Below are 16,938 nucleotides of genomic sequence, written 5' to 3'. Positions count from 1 at the left end.
GAACTTTGAGTATATAATTGTATTATTATTTTTTAGATAGTATTTTGTCACTGGCAAAAATTTTATACAACGGACTCTAAATTAATTCTAAATATATATATATATATATACACACACGATGAAAAAGAAGAATAAAAAAAGAAGAAAAAAGAAAGTTGATAACTTTCTTATTGGATCAGAATATGCTATTGTAGTGTCTTGTTAGGAATAGTGACAGGCTTTTGGAAGTGTAAGGCAAAGCAAAGTGTACGGCATATTGAAGAATTTTATTGCCTTTCTTTGGCCCTATATACTTCTGCCTTTTTTTGGTTGTTTTATCGTATCTTGTATCTCTTCTGTTTCTGTCACCGAGGCTTTTCATTCTATAGTTGCGTTGTTCTTTTATCCTAATTTTTTTTTTAATACATGCCTCTTTTTTTATTATTATTACAAATAAGAAAAAGTAAAAAAGAAAACTAAAGTCAAATAAACCGAGCACTAAAAACAGCACAATAGGACTGTAAGGACTTGAGTAGAGCCGAATTTTGACAAGCTAGAGTTCTATTTGTTTTAATCTGATAGAAGTTCGAGCTCGATTCATTTTAAAGTTCTTCTATCTATAGATATAAAGAGAATATTCGGTTCAACTCTTTTGTGCAGCCGATATTTGTTTCTCACTAAATAGCTATATTAAAGCGTTTGGTAATGACTTAAGAATGAGCAACTCATAGTTGATTTAGTTGTTTTTGACTGAATAACTATATTAAAATATTTGATAAAAATTTAAGAAACAATAGTTAATAACTGATTTAGTTCAATCAGTTATTGATTGTACTGGCTCTAATTTAAAGTTTTTTTTCATTAGTTGATAGCTGATTTGTTCTTTTTTATTTGAATACTATTATTCTTATTAAAATTTATTAATAATAACTTACTTTAAATTGATTTCATATAATTAAATTTTTATATTTTATAATAAATAATTATTATTTTAAAATTATTCTTAATAGTTAAATAATTATAGTATTTGAAATTATTAATTTTTTAATAAAATTTAAATTTAAATTTTTATTTTTAAAATAACTTTTACAAATATTTTTAATAATAAATACAAATACAATTAAACTAAAAATTAACCATAATATTTTTAATTATTATAATTTATTTTTTATTAATTTGTACTATTGAATAAAATAATAATAAAATAAACTATATTTAATGATAAATTAACTGATAACTGTAATTTAACATACTAACAACAATCGCTAATAAAATTTTATCAAACGGTTTATAGCTACCGGCCTATCAACTATTAGCTACTAGCTCGCATTGATCAATCAAGCTAAATATGCTTTTAGTCACAATCAATTGCCGATTGAATCAGTTCTATTTTAAAACTTTTTCTTGTCAATTAATAGTTGATTTAATTTCTTTTAAATTTATTTAAAAAAAATTATATTTAATAATAAAATAATTTAATATTTTTATAATAAATATAATTGAGCTAAATAAAATTAACTATAATATTTTTAATTATTATAATTTATTTTTTAATTTATATTATTAAAGATAGTATAATAAAATTAAATATATATGTAAAACTAGATTATATCTTTAATAACTATTTAATATACTAATAAAATTTTATAAAACGATTTATTTTATCAACTTTCAATTACTAGGTATTAGCCGCCCAATGCAATGTGCAGCCGAACTAAGTCGCAAAACAATTCTTACCTCCGAGTCTTTATTAGAAACAAACTGATGAATTTCTCTTATAATAGCACCATTCGCATTACCCAGTCTAGCAGAATTCTGCACCAAATGGACAGCGCATTGACTATCAACTTCAACTCTCGAGCCAATTGAATACCCTTAAGCATACCCCACATTTCAGCTCTAGTTATAGAACAAGCAATAATATTAAATGTAAACCCGCTAATCCAACCCCCTAATGATTCCTAATTAGCCACCAGCCATGGCTAAACCAGAAGAAGACAACGACTCACCATCAGAATTAACTTTAAACCAAGTTAAGGGCGAGGCAGCCAACTAACCTGTTACAGCAGTTTAGGCAGCCAACTAGCATACCATCGGATTTTCATAATCTCAGAGACACTAATTCAAATACAATCAACAACCAAATGCAAAGGACCACCGCTGCTAAACAACACCCTATCGAATATGGATGTGTTCTGTCGAGGATTAGTAACCTTCTTCATATCGAATATGGAAGGTCAAGCACGAGCATGTTCAAAATTGACATTTACATCTCTTCTTCATGGACAGAGAAAGAAAAGGGAAAAAAGAAGAAACGATCTCTTTATTGCTTCTTCATAGACCAGATAAAAAAATAAAAAAAAGGATAAAAGATAAAAGAGAAGATTTTGTTTATTGCCAAGTAGAAGCTCTTCCTACTTACATAAGCGTAATATGAGAGACCATCAAAGTATCCTTTATTTCTAGACCTTATATTTAGTTGCACACTCAGAGAACAAAAAAGGGCCAAGTGTGTGCCTCTTATTTTAATTTTACAATGCTTCCTCAAGCAACATCTCTCCTCCCTGAGCGAGTCCTGGACCTACCAAAGGAGGACTCCTGCCTCTCGAACTTGATCCTCCTGGCTTCGTCCACCGACACCTGAAATGCGTTGGCTACGACCTCTATTGGCATGGCTCTAATAGCAGAAGTGCGCCCAGCAGCATCGAAAGTCATGGCGTTATCGTTGGTTTTGAAGGCAACATACTCGAATCTATCACTCTCTGCCCTTTTAACTACCATGAAGTTTTGTGGTACTGTCAGAACCTGCCCTTGTCTTACATTGCCGTCAAAGACACTCCTGCCATTTTCATCAACAACCTGAATCTGTGCTTGACCCCTTACGGCGTATATTACACTGTGGGCATTCGTGTTCCAATGGGGCATTCTAACAGCATTCTGCCCAATAACATACCCAGATCATCAGTAATGGCATAAGTCTTTTGATGCGCCATCGGCAATCAAGGGATTAAGAAGGAAATAATTAAACTTACATTGCGGAGGACAACATGGGAAGCACTGAGTCGGAGGCTCCGGAGAATAGGGAGGTTATGGCTGTTGACGGTGCTCATACGACCAACTTCAGGGACGAAGATATCAGCGCGTGACGGATCAGCAATGTTTTCCTTCATTCTCATGGTGCAGAAGGTCTCCTCAATGCCATTGTAAGTTCTTTCACGTCCCCTGCTTTCTTCATATTCACGCGCTTCTTGCTCCTCTCTCTCTTGTTGAGTCCTTGGTGGCCTTGTTACCTGAAGATCACCTTCCACCCACACTATGTTGCCTCTGAAATCATTCTCGCTTTGAAGCTTTCTAGCCAATTGCTCGTTGATGTTGAAAGCTTCAGCGATGAGCCTTGAGTCCATTCCACAGAACACATTGTTGCAAGATCCCCGTCGTCGCTCGCTGGCACCGCTAAGGGAATATCGTCCCTGTTCACGCTCACCTGGGCGTCTGGATTGTTTCTGGAATTCATCTTCTGGATTACCGGCTAGATAGAAGTTCTGTGAAACAAGTAGAAAAGAAGCAAATAAATTTAAATTGGTATTAGCCAAACCAACCTTAATTAATCAATATCTATAGTCATATAGGTTTTTGTTTCTTTATTACGTACCCTGGGATTCCTGTCAAGCTGGTTAGCGTTGTTGGCAGTGTCAAAAACAGTGACAGCAACAACGGGTTCGTTGCCATCGTTGTAGCACCAGTGGGCTGCTCCTGCAGGCAAAGCAATGATATCGCCACGGCGGAAATGACGAATCTTTTGGTGCTGCTCTTGTTGCCTACTGCTGCTACTGGATTGTTGAGATTCTTGGAATGTTTCAGAGCATCCAGGAAACATTACCCCGAACATACCCCTACCTGAATTTACATATTTAAGTCCATCATCGTAAGCACTTATCAAACAAATGCAAACGCAAGTAATCTTCTTTTGCTGCTTTTGAAAGAAAGACTTCGTATTTCTACATACCTTGGACTATATAGACGAGTTGGGGAGCATTGCTGTAAGCTGGCAACAGAAGGCCTCTGGGTTCAATAGTGTGCCTGGTTACAGCCACACCAGCGCACTGGAACTGATCGTGGTTAGGATTCCATGACTCAATGGTACCAGCTTCGCTCTGAATACGGTTATCAGGTTCAAAGGCATTGAGCCTATTGAGTTGGCACTCGTTTTGCTGCTGAAATGAAGAGCCAGCAGAGGAGCCATGGAAGAGAAGAATAAGGCAAAGAGAAGCACACAGCAGGATTGGCTTAGCCATCTTGGTAGCTACAGAGGAGGGAAGGCTTGTGATAAATGGGGTGGTAGGGGTTGGTATTTATAGCAGAGGAAGGCCATAAGGACGAGAACTGTTTAGCTTACTCTTGAATTTGCATGGTTAATCTGGCCTAATATCTTACACCTAATAAAGTCAGGTTGGGCAAGTGTCTCAAAACTTGAGAGATGAATGCAAGAGTGACCATGAAAAGGATGAGAATACTAACAGCTAATTTGTCTTTGTATGCGTCTTCATGGACATTTTATATTTATTTTTAAATTAGATTTGTTTGAAGGGTAAGCAACTCATTGATTACCACTGTAAGTCTATATAGTGCAGTATAGTGAATAATTTTCTCTTGCTTTCTTTTATGCTTCACATTTTTAATTTTCCTTTTAAAATTGATTCACTTGGTGAAGTGTTCAATTATGGTTGTTACTTTCTATATGTGGTAGGCGATTTTAATGGCTACCCATTGGGAGTTCAATTTTAATCAAATTATAAGATAGAGCCTTTTACATATAGCTTTATTGCCTCAAGCGCCATTTTGTTTGTAAAAATATTCGCGTGAGCGCCTGACACGCTCACGTTCATACTAGACGATAACGTAATTTTTTTTTTTAAATAATTAATATTTATTATTTATAATCATTAAATATGTATTGAATATTTATTATTTAAATATAAAATATTCATTATTAATTAATTTAATCTATTGAAAATATACGTGCACTACAGTATAATTATTTATATTATAATTTTAACTTGATATTTTTTTTACTAACTGTGTTAGGATAATTTATATTATATATATTCATTTGAATGAATTAGTGGTATGATTTTCATCAATGACAAATTAATAAATATTATACCTATAAATGATAAATGTTTATATCAACCATAATTTTTTTTAATATGTATTACAAAAATAATAAAAAATTTCATAAAAAATCAATATTTAAAAATATTGATGAACATTATTATACAGACAATGAATATTGTAGTACCATATAATAAATATTAATATAATATTGAAAAATAATATATCAAACAAAATAAATATGACATTAATCATAATGAATATTAAGTTCATAGATAATGAATATTTCAATACAAAAAAATTAATTATTATAGAATATTACATCTAATGGACATTATACATATAAAAAATAAATATTCTAATACATATAAATAAATAAAAAATTTAATATGTATATGGTCTAATAATTTTTTTTTTATATTTGTTACTATATTCCGATATATATAATTTTTAATTTTGATATGTGTACTAATTATTGACATGTACAATTTAAGTTTATATATAATTTTATAATTTTTTTAATAATTTTATATTATTATATTAATAAAATTTTAAAAGATAAAAAACTAACAAAGTAGTTAAATATATTTAATTTATTTTTAAATATTTTAAATAATTATAAAATATTAAAAAAATTATTTAATTTTATATATAGACACAATTTTTATTATTATTAATACTGAAAATAATTACGACAATCACCGTAAACGACTAACTTTTATAAATAATAATTTTCTTGTTAATTAGGTAGGTGAAGCGTTTTTGTAAATGCGATTGACTGAAGTGTATCTTGAACCTCCAAGTGGTACCTCTGATTTGTAATTGGGATATGACGTGAGCATAAATTTTATTAAAGTATAGTCTTTCTGTTTTGGTTCTGCCCTATATGTTTCTACCAAGAAAACAAAAATTAAGTATACAATAGATTTTATATTCTTTGACAAGTGGTTGGAATAATGATGCCAAATTTGTTTCAGTTTCCTAATTTTGATTTTAATCACCTTTCTAAGTTAGAGAGTTTCTTTTATTTGTTCTTTTCTCTATTCATTATATTTGTGAAGTATCAATCTTTTGTTCATGAAAGTGACTTAAATATAGTTTAAATTAAATGATTAAAATACAACAAAGTAAAATCTTATAATAAAAACAAATTTAATACAAAGTTTATCCACCATTTGGGTCGGCTCCAAGAGAAGTTGGGAAATTGATATATAAGAAGTAATTGTCGACAGTTTTAAAAGTGTTTGGCCTCTGAATTATTTTCCAAAGTTAATTCAGCTTGATTTAATTTTTGGCCAAACTATATAAAAGTCTCTGGTTAATGGCTGATTAGTTCCAAACACCCCCTAAACTAGTTTGAAAATATTTTAAGAAAATCAATTGTCTCTTGAAACCCCTGATCTCCAAAACTGTTGTCGTTGTCGGAACGAGTCTGATGCTACTACTTTTAGAAAATCAAGTCGTGATTGATCGTTTGAGACTAAGGCTTATTATCACAACAACAGGAGGAAGAAAAGATATGTTGAAATTTTTGGTAAAATGATTTTGAGGCTCACACATTTTTTACAGCGAATTTTGATGTAATTAGCCAAGAAACTGATTTGGAAAGAATTAGATTTTGAAAAATAGTTTAGGGGCCAAATTAACCCTTTAGCTTTAATAAAACATATCGATTATCGTAGTTGGCATAATTCATTCATTTTGTGTTTTATCTCGATGACACCCTTAGCAATAGATGCTTATTAAATTTATTAATTTTTTTAAAAATATTTGCGATAGTTGAAATACAATAATTAGTCGCTAAAATCCAAAAAGAATGTGTAGATTAGATGGTAAAGGTTTTTTTTAGTTTAACTAAGGTATTAAGTTCGAACTTTAGATATGCAGTTACTTTAAAATTCTTAAGTAAAGATCATATACCTGATACTTAAAATTCAGTGATATTTTTTTTATTATTAGTGCCCGGAAGACCTAATTTTGACAAGGTAAATTGCTGGGAGCACTTATTTTCTAAATGTGCTATTATTTCTGCTTCAGTTTGGGGCAAGGTTTACTTTTGTTCGTATCAACAGAATCAGATTAGTTTGGAGCAAAGGAGATAAGCTGGTTTAGCAGGAATGTAAAGGAAAAGCTTACAGCAGCCCCGAAGAAAGAAAAATCAAGCTTGCTACTATTGTGTTTGAATAAAATGAGATGCTGTTGTTTTTTGTAATAGGGGTATTGATGTAAACAAATTTTGCAGGAGTATCATATTAGAAACTTACATCATGTTTGGTGAACTATTTGCATAAAAGTTGATTCCTAATTTATTTGAACATATCCATTGCTTAATTGATTGATAAAAGAAATGCAATAGTGCTCTAATTCCAATTTCCAGTCGGATATGAATGTTGGTATTTATTTTATAACACGTCTTCTGTTCTGTGTATTTCAATGTGGTAGTACTTGCTCTTGTTTAGTGCTCTAGTTATACATGCAAATGGATTAATTTAGAAGCAAATTAAGGGCCTTCAGAATAATGATGATCCTATGACAATAGGATATGTATAGTCTTGTTTTTTGATATTACATTTGGCGTTTCAGGTCAATTTATCACCAAATTTATTCTCTGCCAAAGGACGAGGAACCAATTACTTCATAAAATAAGAAGCATTTTTATTGCCAAGTAGAAGTCCTCTCTACTTACGTGCTTACAGCGTACAGAGACCATGGAAGTCTCTTTTATTTCTAAACATCATACTTACATTAACACGAAAAAGGGTGTGTGTTCCTTTAGTTTACATTGTTCATACTGTAATTTTACTGCTTAAGCAGCTGCCCTCCTTGGCTGAGACAGTGAGCTACCAAGGGTGGTCTCCTCCCTCCCGAACTTGATCCTCCTGGCTTCCTCTATCGAAACTCTGAATGCGTTTGCAATTACTTCCACTGGCATGCCCCGAAGGGCTGAGGTGCGGCCAGCAACATCAAAGGCCACGGCATTGTCATTGGTATTGAAGGAAACGTATTCGAAATTGTCACTCTCTGCCCTATTCACCACCACAAAGTTCTGTGGCAGTGTCAGGACTTGTCCTTGCCTTACACTACCGTCGAAGACACTGTTGCCATTTTCATTTACCACCTGAATCCGTGCTTGACCCCTTATGGCATATAATATGCTATGGGAATTCATGTGCCAGTGAGGCAGTCTCACAGCATTCTGCGAATAACATTATTCATCTTTAGTTATGAATTATGGAAGCAGCGCAAATGATGATGTGCCATTGGCTATGGAATGGGCTATTTGACTTACATTGCGGAGAACAGCATGTGAAGCACTGAGTTTGAGCCACCGAAGGATAGGGAGACTGTGGCTGTTGACGGTGCTCATACGACCAACTTCAGGGACGAAGATATCAGCGCGTGAGGGATCAGCAATGTTTTCCCTCATCCTCATGGTGCAAAAAGTCTCCTCAATGCCATTGTAATGTCGACGGCCTTGTTCATACTCGCGTTCTAGTTGCTCCTCTCTCTCTTGTTGAGTCCTGGGTGGCCTCGTTACCTGAATACGACCTTCGACCCTCACTATGTTGCCTCTGGCGTCATCCTGACCTTGAATCCTTCTAGCCAATTGCTCATCAATGTTGAAAGCTTCAGCGATAAACCTTGAGTCCATTCCGCAGAACACATTGTTGCAAGATCGCTGTCGTCTCTCGCTGCTGCCTCCAAGGGAATACTCTCCGTGTCCACGCTCACCTGGGCGTCTGGATTGTTGCTGGAACTCATCTTCTGGATTACCGGCTAGGTAGAAATTCTGCGAAACAAGTTCAAGAGAAGCAAAGAAATTCAAGTCGATATTAGTCAACCCAACCTTAACTTAGTATCTATGGTCATATAGGTTTTTGTCTCTTTATTACTCTGGGGTTCCTGTCAAGCTGGTTAGCGTTGTTGCCAGTGTCCAAAACACTGACAGCAATAAGGGGTTCATTGCCATCGTTGTAGCACCAGTGGGCTATTCCTGCTGGCAAAGCAATGACATCTCCACGTCGGAAATGGCGAATCTTTTGGTGCTGCTCTTGTTGTCTACTGCTCCTACTGGATTCTTGAGATTCTTGGAATGTTTCAGCGCATCCAGGAAACATGGCTCCAAGCATACCTTGACCTGTATTTACACAACATACATAAACATCATCTTGATTTTGCTGCTTGGGAAGGAGAGGTTTCTTATTTCTACACACCTTGGACAATATAGACGAGTTGAGGAGCATTGCTGTAAGCTGGCAATAAAAGGCCATCGGGTTGAATAGTGTGCCTGGTTACAGCCACACCAGCGCATCGGAACTGATCGTGGTTAGGATCCCATGACTCAATTGTACCAGCTTCGCTCTGAATGCGGCTATCAGGTTCGCGGGCATTGATCCTGTCGATTCGACACTCGTTTTGCTGCTGAGATGATGAAACGAGAGCTAAGGAGCCTTGGAAGAGAACAAAAAGGCAAAGAGAAATAGATAGCAGGATAGGCTTCGCCATGGGGATCGAGGAGGGATAGGCCTGAAAACAAATAACTATTTGCTGTGATTTGTTATGGGGTTGATGTTGGTATTTATAGAAGATTGCGGGTTAAGGGCTTGTTAGATCCTTCCATTCTTTGCATGGCTGCATAAGCCTAATGTCTTACACCTAATAAAATTAGGCAGGGCAGCTGTCTCAACACTAAAAGAGAAGAATATGTAAAGCACGCATGAGAAGACGACGAAGAACTCGTATATGAATTTGAATCCAAGATAATAATCCAATTATCACTTAAATTAATCCGACCGATTTTAGATTTATGACTTTTATGCTTGCAGTTATAGAATTATTATCAGGTATTCTGTCCAAGACAATTTGATAAATTAATTGAGTTGTGCATAAACATGTTAATTAAGTAAAACTTCATGAATTTTCATAATCTTCAGGCAGTGTTAGTTTTTCAATCACATAAAACACACAGTTCAGATAAAATGCTTGCTGCCTGAATCATAGATATTAGAATAGTCTTTCAGATTTTGAAGTCTCTCCATCCCATATTCGCAAAGAAGAAAATTGCTGGATAGTTAATTAATTCAATGTGCTTTCTACCTGATAAAAGCACTATCGCCCCGTACATAGGACAGGGGAAGGCTACGTAATCGCACGTGAACAGTGGAGTATCTGGCGCGACGAATAGACAGTGCATGTAAAACTGTTTGTTTTGCAAGCTTCGGTGACATCTAGATAAATAAAAATGGCTGTCCTGATGGACACAATGATGTCTTTTTGTTTGTCTGTAGACCTTGTCTGTTTCTGCAATAATCTCTTCAGCTTCCGACTTACATTAGATATACAGACTCTAACGAGTAAAAAACGTAATTATTATCCAAAAAAACAAACTCGCAATATTAATATAAACTCGAGATATTTCTACAATATGCATATGGAATAATCCAATAACAATTCAATCTTACTTTTCCTTTTTACAAGGATTCTGTTTCTTGATTAATGATATAACTGTAATAATTCATTCGCTTCATAAATTAAAAAATTACATGTGTAGAAAATTGCTACTGTGAAAATAAAATAAACTAAAGTTAAAAACTTTGCATCCAATAATAACTGTAACACTACCATCTCTCATAGCCCCTCCACCGCCGCTCCATCGCCACCTATCGATCCTAAAATATACCGTCACCACTACTAGCCTTCATCAAATTCATGGCCTCTCCGCCACCGCCTTGCCCCGATTACCACCTTTCCATTATCACCATCTCTGCTGCCTGCATCAAACCCGTTGAACCGTGGCCTCCATAAAAACAAAAACACACTGCTACTTTCATGAGTGATGTCAATCTATCCTCGTTTATTTCACCTCCACAGATTAAAGAAAAAAGAAAACAAAAATCACACTGCTACAGTTTCTTTGAATCAGATCCAAAAAGGTAATTAGAAAAAAAAAATCTTCACCAGCAAGGAAGAGAAAACAAATGCAGCCTTGATCTCCGGTTAAGTTGCCCAGAAACAGAAACAAAAAACGCGACACGATAAGAAAATATGAAATATTTTCAAAAAATTAAAAAACGAGACATTATATAAATATTATATATATATATATATATATATATTTTTTTAATTTTCTACTGTATTATTATTTTTATGATCTTTATAAAAATACAAATTAGACATAATTAATATAATTGATCATATTAATAATTATATAATTACTATAAACTATATAAAAGATATATATATAGACTCTTAAATATAAAATAATTAAGAACTAATGATATTCATATAATAACAATATTATATAATATAAAAAGTTAAGAATCATCTATAAATAAAAAATAAAATAAAAAATAGTTAAAAATTAAATTTTTTAATATTTTCAAAATGAATATAAATATAAAAATAATTAAAAATATTTTTTAAAATTTTTAAAATATCTTTAAAAAATTTAGTTATTGAAACGCATCGACACAAAAACGTAATTTTATATAGAATTTTTCATACAACCTAAATTTCCAGTGTTGGCTTGCCGTTTTTCTCCGTTTAGCTTCACCTTCGCCTACCATCCTCATCACCTCCATCCACACTCGTAACCTTTATCGATATCAGCTGACTCTATCGATATTGTCGCCTTTAGCATGCCTTCATCATCCCTTCCACCCCGCAGGGGGTTAGGGTGGAAGAAAGGAAGAGTGATGGCAAGCAGTTAGTTCTTTTTTTTTTTTTTATTTCTTCTATTTTACTAATTGCATTTATTATTTATTATTTTATCTTTTAGTAATAGTATAGAGTAGAAATGTGTCATTATATTATTGGTAAAAATTTAAATGATCTTATCACTAATGAAAATATTAATAAAGTTAACAATTTAGATTTAATTGAACTATTTTAAAAATATAGAAAAATTATATTGAGCCAAAATGAAGAATGAGCATTTAATTCTCTCTCTCTGTATAGTTGTTCATTGTTTTTTATTTTTTTGCATAAATAATATATCTAATTACAATTTATCTATATATTTAAAATAAAATTATAAATTTTAAAGTTTTTCATATTAATTTTATATATTCTTTTAAAGCATATTTAAGATGTGGGTTCACATTATTTTTATTTTATTTTAATAATAATCACAATCTTAAATTTTTTATTTTTATTTTTATATAATTTAATTTTATAGTAAGAAAAATTATTAAAATTAATTAATTAATATAAATTAAGTAATTATAAAATTTTTAGAGATTATTACTAAATTATAGCTAAAAATGAAACATTTAGACAATTAGAAATATTGATTAATTTGTTTTAGGAACTAAATTTAAGATTGCTGAAGAAAAAACTAATCTGATTGGATAAAAGAAACTCGCTCTAAACTTGATATTAAAGTTAAACTTACACTAAAATCAATTTTTTACTTTATTTTAATTAAAAAGAAGTGATTGATTTGATACTTAATATTAAATAATTTAATTATTTTATTAATCAAGTCTTTTAAATGGATCGACCAACACCATAAAATTAATGGACATAAATCTTATGACTAACTAATGGGTTTGCACTTTATAACTAATTAACGTAAACCTCAGAATCAGGACTAATTGGATTGACGAACAGTGAGAGGAAAAAGAAAAGAAAAAGCATTTTAACAGCGAGGCTTCCCATCCACCAGACAAGCTCTTAAAGTATCACTCAGAAGCCAGAGCCGGAAAAGAAAGGTTGGTTTCTTTCGTGGGTCGGTTTCAGGTGTTGGTGTTATTCCTTAGATTTCTTTGTATTCTTATTTCATTTCTTAATTTGAAATTGGCAAAACAATTTTGTTTAAAATAAAATTAGTTGTTAGAATTGATTTCAAGAAATGTATTGAGCTTAGATAATCAAATCACATCGAATGAGTTTCTAGTCTTGCTGTTTTAGAGGATAGTTTGCTTATTGAGGTTCTTTGTGATTTAATTGTGAATCATTGTTCTAAAATAAGCGAACAGTGTTTAAGGCCATAGTGCAGACTTAGTATTTGTGAAAATTGCTCTAAGAGATAGTTGATCAACAAACTCAAACTCAAATCTCTATTTTTGCCTACCCTTTTCTCTTTTTGAGTCAGTACTTGCTTGCAGAAGGATACCTATCATCAAGAATCGTGAGTGAAGTTTCAGTCTTGGCTATCTTAAAAGTTTAAACAAACTTAGAAGATAAGCATTGCCATTCATTATCTGCAGTTTTTCTGTTCTTCACTCATAATGTATTGGGTTAGAGAAACAATGTTTGTATGTCGAAGGGGGATGCATACATTGTCTCGGGATGGTCCCACGGAAACTTTGAAGAAGAGGATTGCTGAACTCGAGAAGAACAAGAGGAAAAAGAAAAATCCTAAGAAGGATGATGTGTTTGTGGAGGTTCCTGAATCAAAATCTTTTCTCGACACAGCAACTTTGCCAATGTTTCTCACTGTTGTTGGTACTGCGCTCTTCGCAAAGCTCCTCATGATGGTTTGTGTCTCTAAACTTCATATCAATTTAGTTAAACACAGCTAGGATGTCAGTTGTAAATACCAAATAAAGATCATGCTTTTGTATAGGGCATTTAATTCTGTCTTAGATATATTCTGTCTTATTTCATGTTGGTTTTGTTTGATTTTCCATCTCACAACAAGGATTGGTGAAAGTTCCCCAAAAATTGGATACAATTAGAGTTTTATGTTTTGTGCACTGGAAAAGAGATTTCTTTCTTTGATACTGATTTTTTGATTTGGTTTTCAGAGGTTTGCTCTCTAGCTTGTGAGTTGTATAATCTGTTTTGTGCAATTGCAGCATGATGATTCAAAATCGCAAGAAATGATTGAGCGGAAAATAAAGAATGCTCCTCCTGGTCAAGGCACAATTAGGATGCTTTCACGTGAGGAATGGGAGGAATTTCGAGAGGTGAGGCCAAGGACTCCTTTTGAATCCAAGCTTGCTCGTCCTAATGCAAGAATGAGGACAGGAGAACCATTGCATATGGTGAGATGACTATTCTTCTATCTTTTTCATTTTCTTTTAATAATTAAATCTTTTCTTCTCTTGTAACCTGGATGAAATATTGTTAAAGGCTTTTACATTTAATATTTTTATTTTTGTGGAAATTCAGTGATTCCTCCATTTTTAGAAGCAAAAGAACTATTAATTTATAAATGAACAGGCTGGCCATTTGAGAAACGATAGTTAAGTCCATGTTTCACATATTTGCACTTTTTCTTATTATTCCCTATTCTTGTTCCATTTCCTACTTAGAGTGTGATAGCCTCCATGCTGAATATTTTTCCTAAGATACTATCTTATAAAGACAGGTGCAGACTTTATCAGGATGTCAACTGTTGTCGATAAACTAATTATTTTAGCATATTGCTCTAATTAGTTCATTTCTTGTGATGTAATACCTTCTAATTTTGTTCGCCAAAGTTATCTCATGTCTCTGTTGAATGTTAATTTTACTTGAGAATTTTGGATAACGATTTGAAGGAAGTAATCTTGTTTGTTGACTGATATAACATTCATAAATAGTAACTGTTCAGTTTTTCTAAGATGTTTTCTATATATTCCTTCCCTCAATCTTCCTTCCTTTTCATTTATGCTTAACTCTTAATGTCTCTCTTTTAGCCTTTTTAATAGATGCAATAGGTGACCGGGACGTCTTATGACAATCTTATTCTAATTTCTTATTCTAGATATAAATATCCTATCTGACAATTAATTGGTCAAACACATCTTTGGTACTTGTACTTGTGGTTCTTTTGTGTCAGTACCCTGAATGAACCTCGCATCATGCATCCCAAGCTTCAGGAAGTGATCATCTTAACTCAACACTTCATACATTGTTATGTTCTTGGCATCAGTGGGCTTGGGACTAGTAGACCCTAGTGCCAGTGGCTTCACAAGATATGTTTCTGTGTTATGAGCCAGTGCAGCAAACCATGCTTTTCTTTTATAGAGAAATACTGAATCTTTTACTGTTCATTCTGTATTTGCTAAGCTTTCATTTTAGTGGTTCAGCAAAAGAATAGAACAAAGTAAAATGATTGACTTGTGCATGCATAGAAACAAAAGGAAAATGATTCGGTAAACTTGTGGTTGCCTTGCAGACAAGCTTAATTAAGTGTTAATAAAATGCTCCTTTCCATGTTAGGTAATCTCATAACACACTTATATTCCTTCTCAATTGTCTGCAGCAAGATTTGAAGGATTGGACTACTGATGTGCTCACAGATGCACTTACGCGTGTTGAAGAAAGTGTTAAAAGAAATTCATGACTACCTGTGCTGAAGAAAGGTCATTTAACACAGTTTTGAATTCCTATATACATGCTTGTAACTGCTTCTGCACATGGGTGAAAGAATGTGAATAAAATCACTAGGCATCTTGTTATCTATTGTGATACATTCATATACAACTATTTAGAATTGACCTAGGGCATGTTTTAGTCAATTTTGCCTCGCCATTAGATAGGAGCTTTTGAAATCAAACCCACTTTCAGAAGCATGAACTGTAGGTGACTTCTTATTAGGTGAATGAAGTTATCTGCAATTGTTGCTTTATGTAAATACTACATGGCCAGGGTTCTGTATCTGATGTGTTTAGCTTTTTTACTTTTCAAATGCTATTCTTTGGCTGGTTGAGCAACAATGAGTCCACAAGAACTTGTATTTTCTTTTCATTTGTCTAATTTAGAGCAGGTTTGGTACTTGATTTTGGAGCTCAAATTCGCATTTTAAGTTTTAATGAACTTTTTAGTTTATCTTTTTCCTTTTTTTTTACTATTGATTTAGAGTTCGTATATTGTTTTTTCTTAAATATTATTGACTTATTTGATCTAGAGTTAAGCTATTGACACTTGAAAAGTAATAATTGACATTTGTTTACATTGTTCTGGTTTCATTGGACTTTGTAAAAATGTTTTAATAATTTTTTAATTTTATATAGTATTTGATTGAAAATCATAAAATTTATATACTTTAAATGGAGTGGAAGTTAATTTAGTATTCTATATATCAAATTTGTATAGAATTAGTTACAGCTGAACTAAATTTTAATAAAATAGATAAAATTTTTAAATGAATCCCATATTAATAAATTAATATATTTTATAACACTAAATAATATTTTTTTTAACTTTATCATTTCTATTTTATCTTTTTCTTAAATGAAATGAATTCTTTTATGGATTTAAATCAACCATAGGATTAATCAAATTCTGATCGACTAAATTGACATGAGAAAATAAATACAGATAGATTTTACATGGTTTGGAAATTGTGTATATCCATAGAATAATTTTGCTAAATTATTTAATTTATAAAATACAATTTGAACTTGTACAAAATAAAGACTTCTTATTTACTGTTGTTGACACTAATCCGGAATCAATTTAAAGAACTTATTGAGTTCTTGTCGTCTTGAATATCAGTTAATTTTCTTTAAAATTGTGAATAGTCAGTCTTCTTGGATGAATAAATCAATAAGGCTACAATCACTTTTAAAAAAAAATTAAAAAAAATAAAATAAAATCTTAAGTTTAAAATTAAGAATTTTAAATCAAAAGGATCTCTCTTATGCGTTACTGTAATCAGTAAGTGATTTATATTAATTAAATAATTTGATAACTATCAATGTATATTTGATTATCAATATTTATATTAAGTTATATATTTACAAATTTATGTTAGAAATAAAAGTTTTATTATATATTATAGCAATATCAAATTTCTTATCCAGCGGATAAGAAAGTTACAAAATTCAAGTTCTATTCTCCATCCAACATATATCTATATGCTACTACTTTTTCTAAAGATAAGTATAAAAAAAGTTACATAATTTTATTAAT

At 32.1% G+C, this 16,938-nt stretch overlaps 3 protein-coding genes across 6 annotated transcripts; 1 reads left to right on the top strand and 2 right to left on the bottom strand.

Annotated features, from left to right (window-relative positions):
• Positions 1-2,352: 2,352 nt before the first annotated feature.
• On the bottom strand, positions 2,353-4,296 carry LOC8289756 (11S globulin seed storage protein 1). Its single transcript, XM_002524559.3, has 4 exons — positions 3,986-4,296; positions 3,632-3,876; positions 3,012-3,521; positions 2,353-2,916 (listed from the first exon to the last, which is right to left on the bottom strand). Exons 1-4 carry the CDS (start codon positions 4,272-4,274, stop codon positions 2,524-2,526), a joined length of 1,437 nt encoding a protein of 478 aa, XP_002524605.2. The 5' UTR covers positions 4,275-4,296; the 3' UTR covers positions 2,353-2,523.
• Positions 4,297-7,725: 3,429 nt separating this feature from the next.
• Positions 7,726-9,649, bottom strand: LOC8289755 (11S globulin seed storage protein 1). Its single transcript, XM_002524558.3, has 4 exons — positions 9,306-9,649; positions 8,985-9,229; positions 8,381-8,881; positions 7,726-8,287 (listed from the first exon to the last, which is right to left on the bottom strand). Exons 1-4 carry the CDS (start codon positions 9,595-9,597, stop codon positions 7,898-7,900), a joined length of 1,428 nt encoding a protein of 475 aa, XP_002524604.1. The 5' UTR covers positions 9,598-9,649; the 3' UTR covers positions 7,726-7,897.
• A 1,840-nt stretch (positions 9,650-11,489) lies between these two features.
• LOC8289204 lies at positions 11,490-15,860 on the top strand. 4 transcript variants are annotated; one of them, XM_048376736.1, is made up of 5 exons: positions 11,490-11,796; positions 12,681-12,803; positions 13,200-13,571; positions 13,893-14,081; positions 15,287-15,817. In XM_048376736.1, the coding sequence occupies exons 3-5, from the start codon at positions 13,323-13,325 to the stop codon at positions 15,365-15,367; spliced, it is 519 nt and encodes a 172-aa protein (XP_048232693.1). In that variant the 5' UTR covers positions 11,490-11,796; positions 12,681-12,803; positions 13,200-13,322; the 3' UTR covers positions 15,368-15,817. The 4 variants fall into 4 exon arrangements, with proteins under 4 accessions (XP_048232693.1, XP_048232695.1, XP_048232694.1 ...); XM_048376738.1 differs by lacking the exon at positions 11,490-11,796 and having other exon boundaries at positions 12,527-12,803; positions 13,302-13,571; positions 15,287-15,860; XM_048376737.1 differs by lacking the exon at positions 11,490-11,796 and having other exon boundaries at positions 12,537-12,803; positions 13,187-13,571.
• Positions 15,861-16,938: the final 1,078 nt, after the last annotated feature.

This window comes from Ricinus communis, chromosome 7 (assembly GCF_019578655.1).
Source record: "Ricinus communis isolate WT05 ecotype wild-type chromosome 7, ASM1957865v1, whole genome shotgun sequence".
NCBI classification, from domain to species: Eukaryota; Viridiplantae; Streptophyta; class Magnoliopsida; order Malpighiales; family Euphorbiaceae; genus Ricinus; species Ricinus communis.
This window is presented reverse-complemented; position numbering and strand designations above follow the sequence as displayed.

What these genes read in the sequence shown, in the direction of transcription:
- LOC8289204 (XM_048376738.1), top strand. Translation starts at nt 13,323, where the DNA reads ATGTATTGGGTTAGAGAAACAATGTTTGTATGTCGAAGGGGGATGCAT. An exon ending in TCGCAAAGCTCCTCATGATG is followed by an intron (nt 13,572 to 13,892) that starts GTTTGTGTCTCT and finishes GTGCAATTGCAG; the next exon opens with CATGATGATTCAAAATCGCA. An exon ending in CAGGAGAACCATTGCATATG is followed by an intron (nt 14,082 to 15,286) that starts GTGAGATGACTA and finishes AATTGTCTGCAG; the next exon opens with CAAGATTTGAAGGATTGGAC.
- LOC8289755 (XM_002524558.3), bottom strand. Translation starts at nt 9,597, where the DNA reads ATGGCGAAGCCTATCCTGCTATCTATTTCTCTTTGCCTTTTTGTTCTC. An exon ending in ACTCGTCTATATTGTCCAAG is followed by an intron (nt 9,230 to 9,305) that starts GTGTGTAGAAAT and finishes GTGTAAATACAG; the next exon opens with GTCAAGGTATGCTTGGAGCC. An exon ending in CACATGCTGTTCTCCGCAAT is followed by an intron (nt 8,288 to 8,380) that starts GTAAGTCAAATA and finishes TGTTATTCGCAG; the next exon opens with AATGCTGTGAGACTGCCTCA.
- LOC8289756 (XM_002524559.3), bottom strand. Translation starts at nt 4,274, where the DNA reads ATGGCTAAGCCAATCCTGCTGTGTGCTTCTCTTTGCCTTATTCTTCTC. An exon ending in ACTCGTCTATATAGTCCAAG is followed by an intron (nt 3,877 to 3,985) that starts GTATGTAGAAAT and finishes ATGTAAATTCAG; the next exon opens with GTAGGGGTATGTTCGGGGTA. An exon ending in AGCTTGACAGGAATCCCAGG is followed by an intron (nt 3,522 to 3,631) that starts GTACGTAATAAA and finishes CTTGTTTCACAG; the next exon opens with AACTTCTATCTAGCCGGTAA.